Below are 23318 nucleotides of genomic sequence, written 5' to 3' on the forward strand. Positions count from 1 at the left end.
ATTGCAGGACCAATACGCTCACTGACAAAAGTGAACGACCAAAATGCAATTTTTCATTGTAAATTGCCTGTTTTGAAGTCTTATAAGTCGGATTACTTTGACCGTTTATTTTCGTTTTATATCAATCGTCGTATAACCATCAGAACACGTGAAATCTTTTCAGCTTGCTCATGCCTTCATTGTCTGGAGCAAGATTTTGCTATGTGACATGAACAGTTTTCTGAACAAGCTAAGCAGATTTCACGTGAGACTCAATTTACTGCTACCTACGGAAAACTGGCACCTTCTATTTTGATAATATCGGTTTTTTAAGGTTTTCAGTTCTACTGAATTTAGATATATGAAGCTTTGATGAAAGTGCGTCGATTGACTCAATTCTATGCAAATGCATTCAAATCTTGCCAATGGCCTTTGTGGAAAATTTGATCAGAGCTGTTTTGAAACCTAATAAGTCTGATAAGATAATTAGAACCGTGAAATTTAAACAATGGTTTGTGTTGAGTCTGAGCCATAGCCAAACTGACAATAGCCTGTATCGAATCTGTCGAGAAATTGTTTTGATCTGAGATATGGTCTGATCAGAGGTGAATTGGAGCGTATATAAATTTAAATGCAGAAATGTCTGATTGTAGGGAAGCATGTTCCATTTATTGTTATTTGACCCAATTAGTTGGCCCAATTTTATTTGGCCCATTGTTATTTTTTCAAGATCGAATTGGAAAAAAGTTGGTAACTTACGATCAAACACACTCGAGCGCACACGTGTGCATTCAGCGCTCAAATTTATCGGGTCTGTATGACCTCACAAACACAGGACAGTCAAAAAGCACGAACAAAAAGTAGATTCTTGAGGCGCAGTTGACTCCGACAAAATTTAATTTTGGCCATAATTGATCAGTTTTTGAGTACAGTTGCACTTGAAACTGATCAAAGGTCATTTTGCTCTGCTGCAGTCTGACCAGAAGTCATTTTGGTCTCGGGCCTCAACCTGGGGAGAGTTACAACTTTCTAATTTGAATTTTGGACTGTGTCGAGTAGCTTGGATATGTTTGCCTGCCTTGCAACTTTTAGAACTGATGTTAAATTCATCTAGTATAGGTTTATTGAAATGAGGTGCTCTATCAAGGTATTTTCTCGAAGACTGACCGCATAATTTAAAGCAAAGTTTTACTGATCCATTTAAGCATAATTAACTACAAACCAAATTGCGACTGGTAGGTGATAGTAGGCGGACCTGTCTAAACTTCACAACTTGATCGAAGAAATTGCAGTTCTCAACTTTTCTCCAAAGTAGATCACTGGGGTTAAACAACATTAAACGTGCACAGCTACACAACCTGATTATTCATCAAGATTCTTTAAAGGCTGATACGCATAGCCGCTATTTGCAATCATTAATTGTGCAACATCTTAAGTGCGGACAGCATTCACAATTGAGCAAACTTTTTAACATTTAAAAACTTATCTTTAACAAATAAACATTCATGCATGAAATCGTTGCGTTTATACCATAGCACCAACTAAAGCGCTAAAACTGTATTTTATGTGCAAAAATATGTGAAGCTAAAATCATACGTAGGAGAAATAAAGTGTGACGCAAGCGTAACAGTTTGAGAGCGTTGTTGCAACATTTAAAGTATTTTTGCAAACTGTTCCTGTTTATGGTATGTTATGGAGGTTTTGAGGATTAGAGTAGAGTTTACAACTGGCAGAGAGAGGAAAAGGTACTGTTGATGTTTTATTCATCCATTTCAAGTGCAACTCATTGTCTCAGCCAGATCCAAATAAGCATGCTAAGGAGCTCTAAATGTGGAATATATTGCATTGAGATAAAACAGAGATTGTAAACATAGACTAAAGTAATTCAACTGTCAACAATCTATTACGCGCAGCTGTCTAAATACTTGCATCTATCTTCAAATATAAGTGCGCGTTTCAATATCGGTTCCTCTTTTGTCATTCTGCGCCAATTCCATTCAGCCCCGATGCCGCGTGAGATCAAACTGCGGACCTCAGACGAACTTGCAAACAAAAACAAAAAAACAAAAACAATTTGCTATTTTTAGATGTAAGCAACGCGTAGGCACACAGGGTGGTGTTGACTGGCGCTAAAAGACCGAAGCGTTTTATATCTGGTATTATATACATTTTTCGATTTTTTTTGTGACAGATGGAGAGCAAAAGAATGAGACCACTGAATGTAATGAAAGTTGAATACTATTTTTTAAAATAATGTTTAATTTTTTTATTATATTGGATAAACACCGATTATGTCGATGAAAAAAGAAACGAACCTTTTGATAACGTCCATAGCATTATTTTTCCGACCCCCACATTAGTGGGGAGGGAGGAACCATATACTCAACTGGGTTTTTTTTTGTTCAGTCAATTTTGGTCGATGGATATATTCATCGTACAGAATTGTGAGTGGTATCATTCAAAAGAACGTACATCCTAGAATATGGAATTAAAAAGATTTTTTCGATTTTCGTTTTTTACAGGGAGTTATCGATTATTTGTGAATATTCAACTGTCTTTGTTCACATTATCAGTAATTTTTGCTAAAATTTGGCTCAATTTCGGTAATATAATTTTAAAAAGTTTAAAATTTTAACGGCAGAGTGTTATTGTTACCGTTAGAGATAGAAGAGCGTTGCTGAATTATTTTTATGTTTTTTTTGCTAAAATTTGTTAATAAAATTTTCAAAATTCAAACTTTTTTCATCAAAAATTGGCAAAAAATGCTTTTTTTGTCCACTTTGTTTAAGTTTGCATGACGTAGTGACCTCGAAACCTTAAAATAAACTCTCCAACCTCCAACAGAGTGCTAGCTCAATTTAGGCGCCTTATGAAAGTCTTCTGGAATTAAAATTTTGCCATTTTTTGCATATTTAACTCGGTAATTATACAAAATGCAATGTTGTTTTTTTTTAATATTTGAAGAATTTAACTCCACAATTGGTCTAATTCGCAAAAACTTGGAATTTTTGGACGGTTTGTTGGGCGCGCGGCAAAATTGGGGATTTGTTCGATATTATCATGGATTCCTAGAATCAGAAACTTTCAATTTTTTTTAGTGCTGCCTTCTTTCAAACAATTTTGCTATTGTTCTTTCAATTTTGCTCTCAATGTTAATTATTGACAAATATTTTTATTCACGGCTCCATTAACGACAGCTCCCACTTAAATAAACAGGAGGCTGAATGTAGAGAGAGTCTTTTTTCAGAGAACCATAGGGTTTTTATGGCTTTGAGGAATGTATTTCTTTTAAGGAAATTTCAGTGATTTTTTTGAACTTGTCAATTTCTTATATTATTTGAGTCAATTTTTGCGTTTTCTCAGTAAATACAGGTCAAACTTTCTTCCCTATAGAGTACAATCTAATTTTATGGCGGATTGTTTTCTTGCTTTTGGTACTACGAGTTTTCATACAAAATTTTATGATTTTTGTGCATATTTGCCCCTTTTTATTGTTGTTTTTGTTTCTTCGGTAAATTGTCACAATAATTAACAATCTAACTAAAAAGTCTTTAAAAAATTTGGAAATAAGATTGTTTTTGTTTTTATTACACATGGTTTTAAGGGCTGCGACACCATTCTCTTGCAGAATTTGGTAGAGTTTTTTTATTTTTGCCCTCTGTTTGCTGTTAGTTTTTGTTGTCGTATGCCAAATATTTCCTGATGAAAGGTCTCAGTGGTCAACCATAGATAAATCATTGAAATTAATAGCTGATATCCGTAAATAGACAATGGTTTTATTGACTTTCAAATTAAATTCCTAAAAAGAGAGTAATAGTATTCTTCAACGTATCTCTTTTTGTTCAGACTCGGGTTTCTTTTCGTATTCTACAATGTTGTATCATTTTTGTGACTTCGCATTATTTAGAAACCTTTTCAATGTTTTGTTGAATCAAGCAAAAAATTCTCTGTTGTTTTTACGTTTTGACTGGTGTCTTCATGGCCTAGACAATTTGTTTCAGAAAAATTTTGTGAAATTTAGATAATTTTCATTTTTTGTGGTTATTTTGCTGTCAATTTGTGATAGTCGTTATACAAAAAGACTTTATGATGATTAAATGAGACGCAAATGAAAATTTTATGTTCTCCTGGTTAATTTTTCTAAAAATTTAGTGGCTTCAACAATGTGGTTTCGTAAAGTTGTGTGTGAAATTTTTTAGTTCAGCTTGTACTTAATGTTTTTTTAGTCCTATTATTTAGTCTCACTAATAAGAGGCTCAATTATCGTACAGTTAATTGCAAGGCAAACTGTCTGTTCTTTCAGTCGAAAGTTTTTGTTGTCTATGAATTTTGAAAATATTTGTTTTTTAAAAAAAAGACAAAAGATTTTTGAGAAATGCGAATCTTATTTCTGTTAACTTGTTAAATTGTAGCTTAGCATCTTTAATGACATGTCACGTCATTTATCTATTGATATACATTTTGTTCTTTATAACAGTTTGATTTTCCTCAAATGGTCTTTTTGCTTGGTACAACCAGTTTTCATAAACTATTCGTGATTTTTGCATATTCGCCCCTTTTGTAGGTTTTTGTTTCCTTTTCTCAGTATTTCAATAAAAGCAGTCATTTGATTCACAATTTCTGTACTTTTATTTACACACAATCGAAGATTTTCAATGTTTTCAATGAACAGCCTAATGTTAATTGGCTGGTACATCGTTTTCGTGCAAATTTTTTAATGCAATTTTTTTCGTGTAAATTTTTCCTTTTTGCCTGTATTCGTCGTTATTTTTGCAGTCGTTTAACATATCCTGGATAGCGAAAGGCCTCAATCGCTCTCTGTGGAGGTATAAAAGAATCTCTCAATGATTTCATTCGATGCATAATGTTTCTAATCAGTTCGAAATTTATTCTTTTCAAAAAAAGCAATGTCTTATTAAATTTTGCCTTTTTGCTCATTTCTTGTCGACTTGTTACCAAGTCGCATTGAGGATAAGTTCCATATTTTGTTCTAATAAAGTACAAGTTAACCTTCTTAGTATAAGTTTTATCTCTCAATGTTAAATAAATTGACAATTGCTCTCAATGTTAATTATTGACAAATATTTTTATTCACGGCTCCATTAACGACAGCTCCCACTTAAATAAACAGGAGGCTGAATGTAGAGAGAGTCTTTTTTCAGAGAACCATAGGGTTTTTATGGCTTTGAGGAATGTATTTCTTTTAAGGAAATTTCAGTGATTTTTTTGAACTTGTCAATTTCTTATATTATTTGAGTCAATTTTTGCGTTTTCTCAGTAAATACAGGTCAAACTTTCTTCCCTATAGAGTACAATCTAATTTTATGGCGGATTGTTTTCTTGCTTTTGGTACTACGAGTTTTCATACAAAATTTTATGATTTTTGTGCATATTTGCCCCTTTTTATTGTTGTTTTTGTTTCTTCGGTAAATTGTCACAATAATTAACAATCTAACTAAAAAATCTTTAAAAAAATTGGAAATAAGATTGTTTTTGTTTTTATTACACATGGTTTTAAGGGCTGCGACACCATTCTCTTGCAGAATTTGGTAGAGTTTTTTTATTTTTGCCCTCTGTTTGCTGTTAGTTTTTGTTGTCGTATGCCAAATATTTCCTGATGAAAGGTCTCAATGGTGAACCATAGATAAATCACTGAAATTAATAGCTGATATCCGTAAATAGACAATGGTTTTATTGACTTTCAAATTAAATTCCTAAAAAGAGAGTAATAGTATTCTTCAACGTATCTCTTTTTGTTCAGACTCGGGTTTCTTTTCGTATTTTACAATGTTGTATCATTTTTGTGACTTCGCATTATTTAGAAACCTTTTCAATGTTTTGTTGAATCAAGCAAAAAATTCTCTGTTGTTTTTACGTTTTGACTGGTGTCTTCATGGCCTAGACAATTTGTTTCAGAAAAATTTTGTGAAATTTAGATAATTTTCATTTTTTGTGGTTATTTTGCTGTCAATTTGTGATAGTCGTTATACAAAAAGACTTTATGATGATTAAATGAGACGCAAATAAAAATTTTATGTTCTCCTGGTTAATTTTTCTAAAAATTTAGTGGCTTCAACAATGTGGTTTCGTAAAGTTGTGTGTGAAATTTTTTAGTTCAGCTTGTACTTAATGTTTTTTTAGTCCTATTATTTAGTCTCACTAATAAGAGGCTCAATTATCGTACAGTTAATTGCAAGGCAAACTGTCTGTTCTTTCAGTCGAAAGTTTTTGTTGTCTATGAATTTTGAAAATATTTGTTTTTTAAAAAAAAGACAAAAGATTTTTGAGAAATGCGAATCTTATTTCTGTTAACTTGTTAAATTGTAGCTTAGCATCTTTAATGACATGTCACGTCATTTATCTATTGATATACATTTTGTTCTTTATAACAGTTTGATTTTCCTCAAATGGTCTTTTTGCTTGGTACAACCAGTTTTCATAAACTATTCGTGATTTTTGCATATTCGCCCCTTTTTGTAGGTTTTTGTTTCCTTTTCTCAGTATTTCAATAAAAGCAGCCATTTGATTCACAATTTCTGTACTTTTATTTACACACAATCGAAGATTTTCAATGTTTTCAATGAACAGCCTAATGTTAATTGGCTGGTACATCGTTTTCGTGCAAATTTTTTAATGCAATTTTTTTCGTGTAAATTTTTCCTTTTTGCCTGTATTCGTCGTTATTTTTGCAGTCGTTTAACATATCCTGGATAGCGAAAGGCCTCAATCGCTCTCTGTGGAGGTATAAAAGAATCTCTCAATGATTTCATTCGATGCATAATGTTTCTAATCAGTTCGAAATTTATTCTTTTCAAAAAAGCAATGTCTTATTAAATTTTGCCTTTTTGCTCATTTCTTGTCGACTTGTTACCAAGTCGCATTGAGGATAAGTTCCATATTTTGTTCTAATAAAGTACAAGTTAACCTTCTTAGTATAAGTTTTATCTGATGCCATCTTGATTTGGTTAATAATGATTTTCAAAAAATGGACAACAAGTTTTGGTCATAGTTAATATTTGAAACTGTTTGATTTTTTTCGCCGTCTTTTCTCGTACTCATATTATGGTAGTCACAGGTCTCATAGGACCTCTAAGTTAGATTGTTTTATTCATTTGTTAGTTTGTTGAACATGTGGCCGTGTTAATTTTTTTTATCTCTTCCTCATTTGGTAGACCATTAAGTGAAAATGTAGATGAGCGGGGTCGGAAATTAATGTGCGAACGCACATTACCGAGCCTCCTTGTTGAGTATTTGAGTATTAGTATTAAAATTAGTATGATTCACTATATTATTGAAAAAAATTATAACCCCTATATAAAAAGTAAAGAAAAAACTCAGTTTTGTTTAGCATTGCTGATTGGATTGGATGCAATTTTTTTTGGAAAATTAAGTCTTCTTTTATGTTCAAACTCGCCCCTGTTATCTAACACAATTTTTTAGTAATTTTTGCCAATGTTATAGTTCTTTTTACTGTCACAAGAAACAATTGAACGCATTTTGCAAGATAACAGGGGTAATTGACTGTTCATACTATTGCTTTGCACCTAGGTTTAACGATAAGCTAACACATGGGAAACAGCATATTGGCGACCAAATAATCCTATTTTTTGATTTCTCGTTATGAAATAGCATGGCCACTCCATTGCACAAAAGTGACAGTTTTGTAAAACTATATTAATTAAAAAAAACTCAAAAAATACGAAGATTATGATTTATGACAAATTACACAGTGCTAGAGTATGCGTTGAGGCAAAGTAATTATAGATCAAAAACTAAGTTTAAAAGAGCACAAAAAGACTTTTGCACTTTAGACCAGTTGGATCAGCCGACGTTACAACATAGCAATCAGTTATAGATTATGCAAATGCAGCCCACAAAAATTTCAAGGATCACTCTCGCTATGCTTATGTTCAAATTGAATACTTAAGGCCGTTAAACGCTTTAAAGAAAAGTATAACTTTTTGAATTGAATATTTGACCAAATTTAATACAAGATGAAACATAGCTGGCAGATTGCCAGAAAATAGCCGGAATAGCTTCGTAGATCTGCAGTCTAAAATACAGTAAAAAAGACGGACCAGAAAATTTCGTCTTTTCATTGAAGGCTGATATGTTATATTTTGATTAAAAATCTGGAAAAATCTTTCTGCCTCTATTAGCTGCTCTCTAATAACCTTCATTTAGCGTGACACACACCCATTTGACATTATCCTTTTGAATTAAACTAAATAAAAGTCAATTTCAAAGTGAGGAAGTCATTTTTGAGAGTGAGGTAAGTCAAGTGTGACCAAAAGCTTAATCACGCAAATGAACAAAAAACTCGCTCCACTAAGAGCAAAAAATGACGTGACACACGCACTTCAGTTGAAATTGCATGAACGAATGAACAAAAAGCAGATTTGAAGTGGTTGTGACGTCATATGGTCGTAACAAAATCGCGACGACGAAATAAAAAAAACATAGCAGGACAAGTCCTGACGTAAAACTCAAAAAATTTTCATTGACAAAACAGAAAAACTAGACCCAGAACGGACTATTAGTGAATTGAGAAAGCCACTTTTAAAAAAAATAAGAAAAAAAATTAAGGTCAAAATGCCGGCATGTGAACAAAAAATCACTAACGAGAAATGAAAATTTAACTCAAACAAAAAACTAGGTTAAAATGAGCCGTGAATGGATTGGAAAAACCATCTAGAAAAAAATGCGATCCAAAAAATCGAAAAAACAGTAAAACTTAGAGTGAAACTTCCGCATGTGAACAAAAAACCACTACCGAGAAACCGAATTTTTGTTCAAACGTCGTTTTCTCACATCCCTTTAAAGTTAGAGCAAAAAAATTTCACGCCGCAAAACCAATCGCTTTTTCGCTCAATTTCTTGTCTCGGCATGATCAAAATCACCACTCAATTCTGACTTCAAAAATCATGAAAATGTGTGAACAGATCTTAAAAAAAAATAGCAGGACAAGCCCTGACGTACAATTCAAAGAATTTCCATTGACTAGACAAACAATTAGTCCAAGAACAGACTATGAGTGAATTAGGCAAACCAATTTTAAAAAAAATTAGTTAAAAAATTTTTAAAAAAAACCGAAAATCAAGGTCAAACTGCAGCATGTGAAAAAACCACGCGAGAAATAGAAGTTTGGTTCAAAAAAAACTAGGCCTAGAATGACCTATTAATGGATTGGGAAAACCACTTAAAAAAAATCCGTTCAAACAAATTGAAAAAACAGTAAAAATTAGAGTGAAAATGCCGCATGTGAGCAAAAAACCAGTAGCGAGAAAGCGAATTTTTGTTCAAACACCGTTTTCTCACACTACTTTAAATTTAGAGCGAAAAAGTTTCACGCCGCAAAACCACTCGCTTTTTCGCTCCACTTCCTGCTTTGGCGCGACCAAAAAATCACCACTCAAGTTTGACTTCAAAATCCTGATAATGTGTGAACAGATCTTAAAAAAAACATAGCCGGATGAACTCCGGAAACGATTCGAAGAAAAAAAATTGCCCATAATAATAACTTAACAACTAGAACAGTTATTCTGAAGCCTAAACCTTCACAAATGCCATAATAAAATAAGCAAGAATAGAAACGGCATTCAAAAAGAAATTGAACAAAAAAAAGCTAAAAAAGTTTAATGAGTTTTTTTTTAATAGTTCAAGGAAACATAAAGCCGAATAAAGTCTCTTTGCAATTAGAGCAATGAAAAACTCTCGCAAAGCAATGGGCAAGTCATAATAGACAAAGAATCTTGTCTAAGATTTAAAAAAATGCAAACAAATTTTTCTGTCATTTTTCCTTAGCACAAAATGCTTTATACCAACAAAACTTTAATGAATTGGTATATGAAAATTTCTTGAGCAACATGCTTCTAATCAAATCCCACTTAAAGCAGTAAAAAAAACAACATGCAAAAAATCATTGAATTTCGTCTAAAAATCAGCAAAACTGATCAAAAGCCTCCAAATTAGCATTAAACTCAAATTAACTACTTGAAACCTTCAATTCCTATCAAAACAAGGCTAAAACTGATACAATATCATAATCAAACCTCATAAACATCAAAAGTTGCAAAAAACTGCTTTTAAAAGCCGCACGTGAACAAAAAATTTCGCTCGCTTAGAGAAAATTTTTTTACACATCAATTTCTCGCTCTCTCAAAAACAGCGCTATGAACAAAAACCACTCTCTTTTCGCTCCGCTCTTCAGCTCCAAAATCACTCCAAATTTTTTCGCGCGTTTCATTTCCCGCTTCAAAAATCACTGCAATAAAATTGATTAAAAAAAGGACTTCTCCATTACTCCTCTTCGAGTCGTAAAAAGACAGCTCCCCAATACAATTCAAATTCTTTGAATTGTAAAAACCAAGAGAAGGCCAATAATAGCCCCAGCTATCGCTGTGCGGCTATTACTAACGTAAATCTTTTTTAGCTGACAGAGCTTGGCAAAAATAGTTATGTCAAAAGAAAACAAAACCATCCAAATTAGAAATTGAAAAGACGTTTTTCGGCCTATTCGTGGTAACAGAAAAAATCCACCCTTGCAACTTCTAGAGAGTTTTTGAAGATTATGATTAAATTGAATGGTTGAGCAGTCAGACTTGAAAGACAATGATTACATTGAAAGACTGTTAGCTGATCGTTTCTTACCATTTAGCTATTATTAACTTACTGTGACCTGATTATGCTCACCAAAATGTGATAGAGTTGACTACTATACTTGCAACAGATCAGTGAACTACATCATTGGTAGACTCAAAAACTAGATTAAATGTATAAGGATAAGGTGTTTATTATTGCAAAGAAGACTTGTCGGCGGTGGTCCGAAGACAATTTTCATCAAGTTGAACTTTAAAATAATTTTTTGTTGCAATCAACCATCGGCCTGGTTACTTCCGTTTAAACACCACTCATCATCCAAAAATATGTCCTAGGTTATTTCAAAGCTAGGAAGAGATTTAAATACAGATGCAATATGGAATATGCTAAAAACGACCTGTTCGTTTGAACAATTGCTCTCCATAGTTGACACTACCAAGATGAACGTAAACATGCTTGGTTGAACTAATTTCAGTATTATGGTTAATGATTACCCCTTCATGTAGCTTTCTGTTCCGTGAAACACTTTTGGGACCGTTAGAAACGCATCTAAAGTTTGGATTTGATGCTTGAGTCATTTCAGCTCATCTACAAAAAGACGCCCTCTAAAGAAATTGTGCAATCATATAGAAGGAGCTTTTGCGGTGTTTGATTTAAAAAAAATATTAATATTCACCTATAGCAGCTAAGCGCAAAAAATAAATACCTAAACTCACATGTAACACCTTAGCTCTGTGCGCTGACCTTTTAACTTTTATTGAGGACGGTTTGCTAAGTAACTAATGTTTTATTCAGCATTACAGTGAAACAGATAGCTAAAATTGACAAAAAAAGAGAATGTCGATAATAAACAGACTGTTAATGGCTTGTTTACCACAAACAGTACCACTTACCAAAACACCTGCAACACTTACCATCATCGAGTAGCCATTTTCAAAGTAATGTTTTATGTTAAGATAATGTTACAAGGAAGAATAGAATTGGGATGTTGTATGAAGTAAGTAGAAGAGGTGTGGGACCTTGAAGCTCTGAATGAAAGTCCAGAGAAGGATCCGGATCGTGTATCCCTGGCGCAGCAGCTTAATCAGCCTGGCTGCTCTGAACAGTCTCAGCACAGCCAAATTGGGCCAAGTGGTCAGGTTAAATCTCTCCTGCAACATCATCATCACAACATCAAAACTATTACTATACTCTACTGCAAAGAATGCTGATCAACTATGTACATAAACTGTACACACTCAGTCACAGTCTGCATAGCATACACGTGCATACATTTAGCATAGATATACTCTATGATATTGCAAAAAATTTCCTCACCTGAATTAAAACATACACGTGCAAGTTTTAAAATGCCGAAAGTCTACAGTGCCAGACGTTAAAATGTCAGAAGGGCCTGTATACATAGCTGACCTCAATGAACTTTTGACCTTTTGAAACTTGCATGTTGTATAATTTAAAGAAGGTTACAAGACTCTACAGAAGTCACTTCAAAATTCGGGCTTGCATCTCGAACAGCTGCACGGATCTTGATTAAGGCCAGATTTTCTCAGTGACTTCAAGCAAAGTTACGTAACTTTTGCTTCTTAGATTTGAAGTCCGTTGATTAGTACAACATGTCTACTGATATTATAGGAAAATTTGGAAAGATAGAAGCAGTGTATTTGAGTAGTTACAATTTAAACGTATTTCGTAGGATCATGCAAAAGGATTGTTACAGTCCAATTGCACTCGAATTGCACTCGATTAGGACTGGTCTTTACTGAAAGTGTTATGGAAAGAAGCATGAGCTTCCCGAGTTCTGACAGCTTTGTTTCATCATGCTTGTAATTTTGCTCATGAGAACATTCATTTCTGATCCTAGTTTGAACTAAGCTGTTTGTTTTCATAACATTCCATGATTTTAATGGGTGGGACCAGGGTTAATACAAATGTGTGTAATTACGCAATCATGCATATACTAAAAAGAAATCAAAATCAAATTTAACTTGTTTTTTAGTTTACTAGCTACACGAGGTACCAAAATGGCAACTTTACTAGTTTTGATCTTAATTCCAACCCAATAATAGTAGACATACTTATCAAAGTCCACCACCGCGATTAGGAAGAAAAGTGTTAAGATTTAAAATGGCCTTTATTTGGAGTTGAATGCAAATTTGGTACCAGATCTAGCCAGTATTGTTCGATAAATGTACGCTTAATATGGTGAGGATGGCAAACAAAAATGCACGCAGGTGGCAAACTTTATCAGCAAACGTTCTAAGAATATTGTATTTTAAAGTTCAAAATAAAATAAAAACGTAATAATTTCATGGTTAAATGTGTAATGTTAATTTTGAGATCCCATTAACAGCCGCCCAACTGTTGTTCTTTGCCTTATAATGTTATACTTCCGATGTAACATCAAATTATTTATTCAGCTGCGAACAGGCTATATAGATATATAATTACATTTAGATGCTGTTCTTAGATCAGAGAAGCGGCAACCCATATCTCAGATCTAAATGGTTATGTACGCCGTCATCATTGGCGTCACAGGTTTTTTTTTTGAAAAAAACGAAACAACGGAGTACGGCTAGACAGTTAGAAAGTACATCTACATGCAGTAGTTAGTACTAGTTGCGGCTAACTAGAGCTAGTTGTTATGCGACCACGTTTAAGTGCAACATAGGAGAACATCAACAACAACAAGAACAGAATGCTGCAAAATGCGACAATCATTGCGACATCAACAGAGACAAGATGCGAGGACAGTAGAACAGCTAAACTGCATTGGCAAGTCATCCAACAGCAATTAAGACTCCTAGAGACCAACATCGGAGAATGTTGAGAACTAATCAACAATATACCAGCTATCACCCACCAGTAGTCACGTATGAACCAAACGTTGCCATTTAGCCAATCAAGGGCAGATTCCGATTCCGATAACTTAGTTCCCTATCGTTATGTACCGGTTCCACTGTATACCTTGAAACTCTGTACAAATGTCCACAGCAGTATCCTAATAGTGTATCCTTGTCTAAGCAGTTTGATCAGGCGCGCAGCTCTGAAAAGCCTCAATACTGCCAGATTTGGAATGCCTTTGAGCTGATGGGCGGCACCATGATGACTGCTACCCCCCGAGGGCCATGAGGGCGATGGTAAAGGGGCGGAAAATGATGAGCCTCCAGAACTGTCCGAGGCCATAGACGAATCTGGGGTGGTGGCCATAACGGCGGCAACCAAACCATCGTCCTAAATCCAGACAAGACCCAGTTCTAATGTTGCCCAACTTCAGGAAGAACAAAACTACATAACATCATTGCTTGTGTTCCATTTAATCATTTATTCCTGTCATCACACCAATCGGGGAGTTCAGTTAGACGAAAGTGTTGGCTATACGTATAAGGGCTCGGCAGTTTCTGCTAAACGGGAATTAGACTAATTGAACTATCTAGCTGGATTTATTATCTACAGACACGAAGCTTCTTTCATCATACTAAGCCATTATAGGCAACATATCGTTTTTGTATGAACAATATTTATTTTATCATATTAACAAGACCAATGTTCCTGTGCTTCGAATTATGCTCAGATTTCTAGCAAGTGCAATTTTAAGCATATAGAGGCCTCACACAAACTCAAAAAAAGCACAAGTTATGGTGCAAATAAAAATCTCTACCTCAGTAAATTATTTCTCGTAAAGTTTGCATATTTTTAAGCCATTTTTCCTACAGTTGATCACTATTCATTTATCAGAAGCAGGTTGTATGTGTGATTCTACTGCTCGTTCTTACGCTAACTATGCTTACATATTTTATACACAGAACACGAAACTAATTCACGTCATATTGCATGACTACACAGCCTGGGGAAACTGATTTTCTGTTTTGCTCGCAATTGGGCTGAGATCACTAAGACCAGCAAGCAGCCGAAACTTTAAATACATTACGTCGCAATTTTGTTTGAAAATTTCTCTGTGTTTCAGTCAAACTAAATACAATTTCATCACATTGTCTGCGATCAAGGATTTTTCACATAGTTTAAAACTAGTTCAAGAAATTTTTTGTAACTAATACAAACTTCTGATAGCATAAGAACCATATATATATATATATATATATATATATATATATATATATATATATATATATATATATATATATATATATATATATATATATATGTATATATATATATATATATATATATATATATATATATATATATATATGAATTTTTTCGCTCCAGTGAACATTTTTGACTGACAATTTTTACTAGATCAGAAAAAAAACATGAAACGTTTTGAAAAAATTTACAAATGAAGTTGGCGAAACCTGGAGAAGATTAGAGTAATCCAATAAACTTGCCAAAAAATAAAATTAAAAAGCAATTATATTCAACTGGACGAAGCATGCAGCCTTTATTTCGCTCTCCATTTTAGATGAGAAAAAAAGAATGTGTGCTATAACGATTGATGATTTTAGTGAAACACGTTAATTTCGCTCAATGTTGGCAAATAGATTCAAAATATTTTCCACAAAAATTTATCATTTCTCATTGAATGCAATTGGTTATAACTCTAAGTGTGAGCAGCAAATTGGGACACAAAAGCTCATCATGTGGTGCCTTTTCAATCAATTGCAAAAATTAACTTCACTTGAAAAAGTTCACAAAGTTCCATTGATCAACCAATATTAGAATATAAACATCAAAAGTTGACAATTAAAGTACATCTGATGGATTCACAGGCACTATTCTAAATTCTACATTTTTAGCTGCAGCTGTTGTTATGAAATACTGGTGTAGACTCTTTTTTTGAGTTTATTAGTGCAGTTAAAATTTTTAAGCTCCGAGGAAGTTTCTTAAGTTTTCGGCTGAGATTTCCTCTATTTTCCAAAAACCCTACTCAGATTGGATTCGGTCATAAAGTTTTGCTTGCAAGACGTTCTTCCATTTTCACGTGAGATAATTCATCTTGTCAGAAAGCCAGCTGCCATCACATCTTTTGTGTGTAGATCAGCCCAACAGAGTTGTCGTCAACGCGTACTCTGATAAATAATCACTTTGTGTCAGTGCACTTCATTTTTTTTGTGAGTTACTGGATTAGTTGCAAGCCTTATGCAGCTTTTGTTTTTCTCTCCGGTAGAAGTGGGCTAACAAAGTTCGTATCTTAGAGAAGACCTCGCATGATGATTAGTTCTTGAACTGTGGCCATTAGCTTTTCACGGCCTCACGGTGACCTCAGGAGAAGAGAGTGAAACAGCCAGCTGCCTTTGAATTAATCTGGAAAGCCACTTGTTAACGAGTAATAAAGAAAATGTCAAGATGAAGTACCCACAGCCCTCATTTTTCAAACTAACAGCTTTTCCGCGTTGAAGATACAATTGTTTTAGTCACAATAAACTGATGCATGAAAATACTATAGCATGATGTCATATAATCGTCTCCTACATGGGCTACTTTGGTCCACATAAGGGTCCACATATGACACATAAACTAGCTGACTTTTTGTTGGATTCTTTCAAAGAAATGCTGAATGAGAACTTAATGTTCTTGGCGCTTCCTGAGGTTATTTTGTGCCCTCAAGCTACCATAGTTTAAAACTAGTCCAAAAAATTTTTTGTAACTAATACAAACTTCTGATAACATAAGAACCATATTATGATTTTTTCGCTCCATTGAACATTTCTGATAGCATATTTTGCTAGAGCAAAAAAAAACATGAAACGTTTTGAAAAATTTACAAATAAGGTTGGCGAAACTTGGAGAAGATTAGAGTATTCCAATAAAACTTGCCAAAAAATAAAATTAAAAAAAGCAATAAAACTCAATTGGACGAAGCTTGCAGATTTTACTTCGCGCTTCATTTTAGATGAGAAAAAAGAATGTGTGCTATAGCGATTGATGATTTTAGTGGAACAAGTTAATTTCGCTCAATGTTGGCAAACAGATCCAAAATGTTTTCCACACAAATTTTTCATTTCTGATTGAATGCAACTGGTTATAACTCTTAGTGTGAACAGCAATTTCGGACACAGTAGCTCATCATGTGGTGCCATTTCAATCACTTGCGAAAATTTAGATCACTTGAAAAAGTTCAAAAAGTTCCATTGATCAACCAATATTAGAATATAAACACCAAAAGTTGACAATTATAGTACATCTGATGGATTCGCAGGCACTTTTCTGAATTCTACATTTTTAGCTGCAGCTGTTGTTATGAAATACTGGTGTAGACTCTTTTTTTGAATTTATTAATGTAACTAAAATTTTTAAGCTCCGAGGAAGTTTCTTAAGTTTTTGGCTGAGTTTTCCTCTATTTTCCAATAACCCTACTCAGATTGGATTCGGTCATAAAGTTTTGCTTGCAAGACGTTCTTCCACTTTCACGTGAGATAATTCATCTTGTCAGAAAGCCAGCTGCCATCACATCTTTTGTGTGTAGATCAGCCCAACAGAGTTGTCGTCAACGCGTACTCTGATAAATAATCACTTTGTGTCAGTGCACTTCATTTTTTTTGTGAGTTACTGGATTAGTTGCAAGCCTTATGCAGCTTTGGTTTTTCTCTCCGGTAGAAGTGGGCTAACAAAGCTCGTATCTTAGAGAAGAGCTCGCAAGAAGATTAGTTCTTGAACTGTGGCATTTAGCCTTTCACGGCCTCAAGGTGACCTCAGGAGAAGAGAGTGAAACAGTCAGCTGCAGTTCAATTAAACTGGAAAGCCACTTGTTAACGAATAATAAAGAAAATGTCAAGATGAAGTACCCACAGCCATCATTTTTTTAAACTAACAGCTTTTCCGCGTCGAAGATACAACTGTTTTAGTCACAATAAACTGATGCATGAAAATACTATAGCATGGTGTCATATAATCGTTTTCTACAGTGGTTACTTTGGTCCTCTGTCAATAATTTTTCAGAACTGACAGAATGCCACATAAACTAGCTGACTTTTTGTTGGATTTTTTCAAAGAAATGCTGAATGAGAACTTAATATTCGTGGCGTTTCCTGAGGTTATTTTGTGCCCTCAAGCTAGAGTAATGTACTGAAAATGAGAAAATGGGAACTTTTATCCCAAAAATAAAATGGGAACTTTTATCCCAAAAACTAATATGGGATGTTTTATCCCACTTTTAAAAAATATGGGAAATTAATTCCCACTTTGCTGACTATATATAGGAAGCCAGTTTTTATATCAACCAGTTATTCAGTATCGTTCACTTCAACCATTTGTTCACTTCAATTCCAATTTAGTTAGCCATCTGATATTCCTCTCTTCAATTGTCACCACACACTTGCTCAATAGATTGATAAAGTAAACATATGATATCGATATTGCTTAACTCATTATTCATATTGTACCGCCTTAACTGTTTTTATAATAAAAATTTTAATTCCATTCCTTTTGTCTTTAGAACTTTAAAGTTAAACTCTCTTTGTATACTCCCATTTAAGCGTCGAGTATAAATTGGTGCGACCAGTGAGGCTCACTCAAGGTTAGTAAATTCTATGTTCTAAAGACTCTAACTTTAATATTTAACTTAAATAAAATCTGCTGCGAGGCAAAAAACTTAGGAAAAGTTTCCAAGTTGTCTCATTTCTATGTTCTGACTTAAATAAGTCGAACTTAACACTTTGTTTTAAATCATATGTTAAAATTGTATCAGCTATTACTAAAATTTTCTATCTTTCGTCAGTTATCTGACTTTAATAAAAGACTTAGAAAAATTTCTAAGTTCTCAAATAAAAATAAATTGTACCCAGAGGACGTAATTCTTAGACTATCTAAAGTTGTCTCTGGTACTTACAGAAACACTTAATTTATCTTAGATAAAATAAAGACTTGGCAAACGTCCAAGTATTTTAAATAAAAATGGCTGATGCTCCTATTTCTCTGAGTAATGTATCTTTAACTACTTTTTCAGGTAACGATCCCAGTCAGAGTGCTCTTGACTTTTGGAATTCTGTTGATCAAAAAGTAAAATTTTCGTTAGGAGTTGTTCCTACTGATCCTGATAAGAAAAAGAGTTATGAAAATAGACAGAGATCACTATTTGGGTCCCTTTTAACCGATACAGCCTTAGAATGGTTTAATACTATCGATGAGGCTAAAGTCTTAAATGATATTAAAAATGACTTTCTTGATAGATTTACTGACGGTCGTGATAAATTTAAGCATAGATTGGAAGTAGAAAATGCTTCTAGACAAGAAGGCGAATTAATAAAAAATTATTTTCATAGAGTCAAGCACGCGGTTGATAAAGGTTGGCCAGAAGACTTAACAAATGTAGCTAATGCTGATCGAGCGCAAGAAGCAGTAATACAATCTAGACAAAGAGAACAGAAATATATTGATTTTGCTATAAGGGGACTGCAACCCCCCTCATTAAAGCGAAAAGCACATGAACGGCGTATTAAGAAACCTAACGAAAGTTGGGACGATTTAAAAGAACATCTGATAACACAAGATTTAACTTGTATAGTTATTAATGAGAATTCGGCTAAACAACCTTCAGACAAAATATCGTCCTTAGAGACACAAATTAAGGAACTTACAAGCTTAATAAAAAGTAATGAAGTAAGTGCTATACAAAATACAAGCAACTTCGATAGAGACCCGAATATAAAAGGACGAGCCAATAATACTAGGTTCTGTGAGTATTGTAGAAACCACGGACACTCTATTTCTACTTGTAACAAAAAGAAGTTAGACGACGAGGTACAAAAGATAAGAAAAGAATTATTAGAGCAAAAAGAGACCAAGCCTACATTTAGTAATAACTACAGACGAGGTGCTTGGAATAACAACCAATATAATAGTAGAAATAATAGTTATAACAACCGAGCTCAAAACCCGAATTCTTTCTACAATAACCAGAACGGCTACAAGTACGGCAATAGATTTAACCAAAATAAGCAATATGACCAAAGATTTCCCCGAGAAAATTCATTTCGGCAAAATGAATATGCTGCTAAACAATTTTATGAGCGTGAAAACAGCCAATTCAATAGAAATCAAGCCCATAGTAATACAAGGCCTACTTTACAACAAGACACAAAGTCTTATAATACACAAAATGAAAATAACGTTCGTTGGATTCAACAGGAAGAAAACAATGTTGACTATTGTGACGCTATCTCAGATTTATTTCCTTTAAACTAATACGGTCTCCGAAAAATAAGAATATCACATCAAATCCCAAAGCCCGAATTTTCTTGAACTTATATCACTTTGCTACCGGAGACAATAAAAAACATAGTGGCTTAGAAATAGAATTCATGATCGACCCAGGATCAACTTGCACTATAATAAATTACCCAACATTTCTTGAGCTTAACCAATTGGGGCAACAAATAAATATCCAGACTTCAGGCAATAAAACAAGAACCTATAACGGTTCCGAAATACGCATGATAGGCTACACTATACTAACTTCATACTTTGATACAGACGGGAAATATAAAGCAAATCATAGAGTATGGGTTACTGAGGAGAAAACTTCTAATTTATTAGGAGTAGATTTTTGTCATACATTTCTTAAAGCATTATACTTTGATATTCCAGCAGTAGAACTGAAGACTAGTGATAAAGGAGTTCTTAGTTATGGCTCGCTAAATAATGAAAAGGAATATCCCCAAGTCTCTAAATTGAACGCAGTGATAATACACCAGCCTCTATATATCCCACCTAAGTCTACATTTCTCTACAAGCACAAGTGTAGTGAGCAAGATATATTTCCGAAAGGCACTTCTTTTGTACCTAATAGGACTACAGTAAAAACCGAGTTGTGCTTTATAAATACTATTTGTACTAAGAACGAAAAACAAATTCCCCTGCTCATCGAAAACCACAAAAATCATCAAGTTACACTAAATAAAGGGATAATTGGATTTACTATATGTGATATTACAAACAATACACAAAAATACAGTATTCGTGACTGTAACGAATTTACTTATTCTGTTATAAATAAATGCGAAGAGCTTGATAGTTGTTTTATGCTAAATACAACTACAAATACTATATCCGAATCCACTGACCTAACTGCTGAGTGTATTAGGTATATTAACTTTGACGAACATTCGATATTCGACGCTAATATGCCTATTATCCATACTATATCTAGAGACTTAGTATTAGACAAAGGCTTTACTGCCTTCCTTATTAAAAGATACCCCAACTTAAAGAGGAATATTCTACAATACTTTAAAAGTATAGGATCGGAGAATAAGGTAGACCACGAACTAATACATTTTCAAGATGAGTATAGTCAGCAAATTATATATAGTCTTGTAATGAAGGAATATTATAACTCTCCCCCATACGAAGCAAGTAAAACTTGTTCAGTATTTTGTGAACTACAAAAGACACTTATGCTTGACGGAATAAGATGTATTGCTATGCCTAAGATAGCATGTGGCGGAGACCCCAGACTGTGGAAAAGAATAGCTAAAGAACTAGAGGAACATTTTAAACACACAGGAATAACTATTTATGTATACATTAGTGGCAAAGAATTACAGTTAATAAACAATATAGAAAATCGTCCTCTCACTGACGAGCATATCGCCGAAATAATGGAGCTATCCGCAGGAGAACTAGTAGAGAAATGTAAAAGCGAGGATGATATTGCCACTGACTTTTCTAAAGAGGCAAAAAGGATATGCCAACCCAAATCAAGAGAACAATTTCCAATATTCCGCTCAAAATATCAAGTAAAAGAATTAATAGATAAATTTACTACAAGCGTACATGCTGGACAAAATACTCACTTCAATAAAACGGAATTCCTACAAAAATTCGATTTTACACAAACCGACTTGACTGAGAACGAATTCTTTCGACTTGCAGATATACTGCTTACAGACAACGATGTATATTCACATCATAAATATGACATTGGCCGTACTAAACAACAATTTAATATACCCCTAATAAAAAATGCAGAATTCAAAAAGCAAAGACCTAGTAAAGTACCCTTCCATTTAAGGGATAAACTCGAATTACTGATGGACGAGTTAATACAAGCAGGCATTATAAGAGAACTAGATGAGCATGACGATATGAATAGCTGGTTCGTTAACCCAATCATAATCCTTCCCAAGAAGGATTACGTCAAACTAGTAATAGATGCTCGCTATCTAAACTCTATTACTGACACAAGTAATTCAAGTTGGCCGTTAGAACCACTACAAGTTCTAATAACCCGAGTAAATGGATCATATTTTACAAGCAGCGATCTTTCTTGTGCTTATCATCAAGTGCCGCTAACGCCCGAAACACAAAAGTTAACAGGATTTATAATAGGAGGAAGACAATATACTTATCAAGTCGGCTTCTACGGATTGAAACCACTACCCAATTTCTTTAGTAAATTAATGCGCTATGCATTCGGACCTCTTATAAAAGAAAAGAAGGCTATTACATATATTGACGATACACTACTACAATCTAATACTAAAGAGGAAATGTTCAATATAATAAAAGAATATCATGCTCTATTAAGAAAGGCTAACTTAAAAGCCGCGCCGGATAAAACAATGTTCTTCTTACGAAAAGTAAAATTTCTCGGACACGTTATATCAGAAAATACACTTTCTCCAGTTATATCGCGTATTGACGACATTAGAAACTTAAAGACTCCCGAATCAAAAACTGACGTTCTTAGCGTATTAGGAGCAATGGGATTCTACTCGAACTATGTGATAAATTTTCATATAGATGCTAAGCCTTTGTACGATTTAACAAGAGGCGATGTAAATTTCAAATGGGAAGAAGATCACGAGAAAGTATTCAATATACTAAAAGAAAAGTTCGTACATGATATATCACTAGCAATTCCAAATGCGAACTACCCATTTCATATACATGCTGACTCGTCTAACTTAGGCACTGGTTGTATACTTATACAACAATTCCCTGATAGAAAAAGAATTGTATCAGCGAACTCTAGAGTATTCGACAAAGCTGAACAGAAAATGTCCCCACAGCATAGAGAATTATGCGGAATTATATCCGCACTACAAACGTATGAATTCTATTTAATAGGATCGCCATTTCCCATATACCTCTTTTGCGATCACAGGCCAATACTATTTTTATGGTCTAGGCGCGGACAACTTTCGCACAGATTTTTCAAATATCAAGTCGTCCTAACTAAATTCCAGAACTTAAAAATTATATACACCGAAGGCAAGAACTTAGCATTTCCTGATTTACTGAGTCGACAAGTCCCAATAGAGGAAGCGAAGAAATTTCAGATTGAACATAAAACAATACCTAAGGATATAAATTTCTACACTTCGGATTTAAAGCCAGTCTCTTACTCTGTATTGCACAAAGAGGATAAAACAAACTCGTCTAACGATTCTTATCCTATACTAGCACAAGTACAAGGTGGAACAAGAAAAGTAATGAATATATCGGATAATGATTTTAGTATTTCTGACGCACCCGAAGGATTTACAGACTCTTGTAATGCTATACATAATGTAGCCGACTATTTCAAATTTGGCAAAAATATAAATCAAATAGTTAAGCTCACAGATAGTAAACAATCGGACAATACATATAGTGAAATACAAGAAGAAGTAAACTATGTAGAATTGGACGACTCAGGATATAATGACGACGAATTTAGTGATGTTATAGATAATTTAGTCGATCCAACATTAATACATGCACTAGAGAAGGCAAAAGAAATCTACAAGGAGCGTACAAAGCATTATACTATTATAGAGTCAACAGCACTACATAATGAG

At 33.9% G+C, this 23318-nt stretch overlaps 1 protein-coding gene across 18 annotated transcripts in view; it reads right to left on the reverse strand.

Annotated features, from left to right (window-relative positions):
* LOC142341107 (voltage-dependent calcium channel type A subunit alpha-1-like) overlaps positions 1-23318 on the reverse strand; it is a 294273-nt gene that overhangs the window by 52270 nt on the left and 218685 nt on the right. For 15 of the 18 annotated variants that reach the window (XM_075391999.1, XM_075392008.1, XM_075391990.1 and 12 more), the window contains one exon: positions 13543-13809. In XM_075391999.1, the coding sequence (XP_075248114.1) occupies positions 13543-13809 (267 nt within the window). Of the gene's footprint in view, positions 1-11597; positions 11730-13542; positions 13810-23318 lie in introns of all 18 variants that reach the window. The other 3 variants (XM_075392039.1, XM_075392032.1, XM_075392115.1) reach the window with 1 other exon arrangement.

This window comes from Convolutriloba macropyga, chromosome 1, assembly GCF_964194025.1.
Source record: "Convolutriloba macropyga chromosome 1, txConMacr16.3, whole genome shotgun sequence".
NCBI classification, from domain to species: Eukaryota; Metazoa; Xenacoelomorpha; order Acoela; family Convolutidae; genus Convolutriloba; species Convolutriloba macropyga.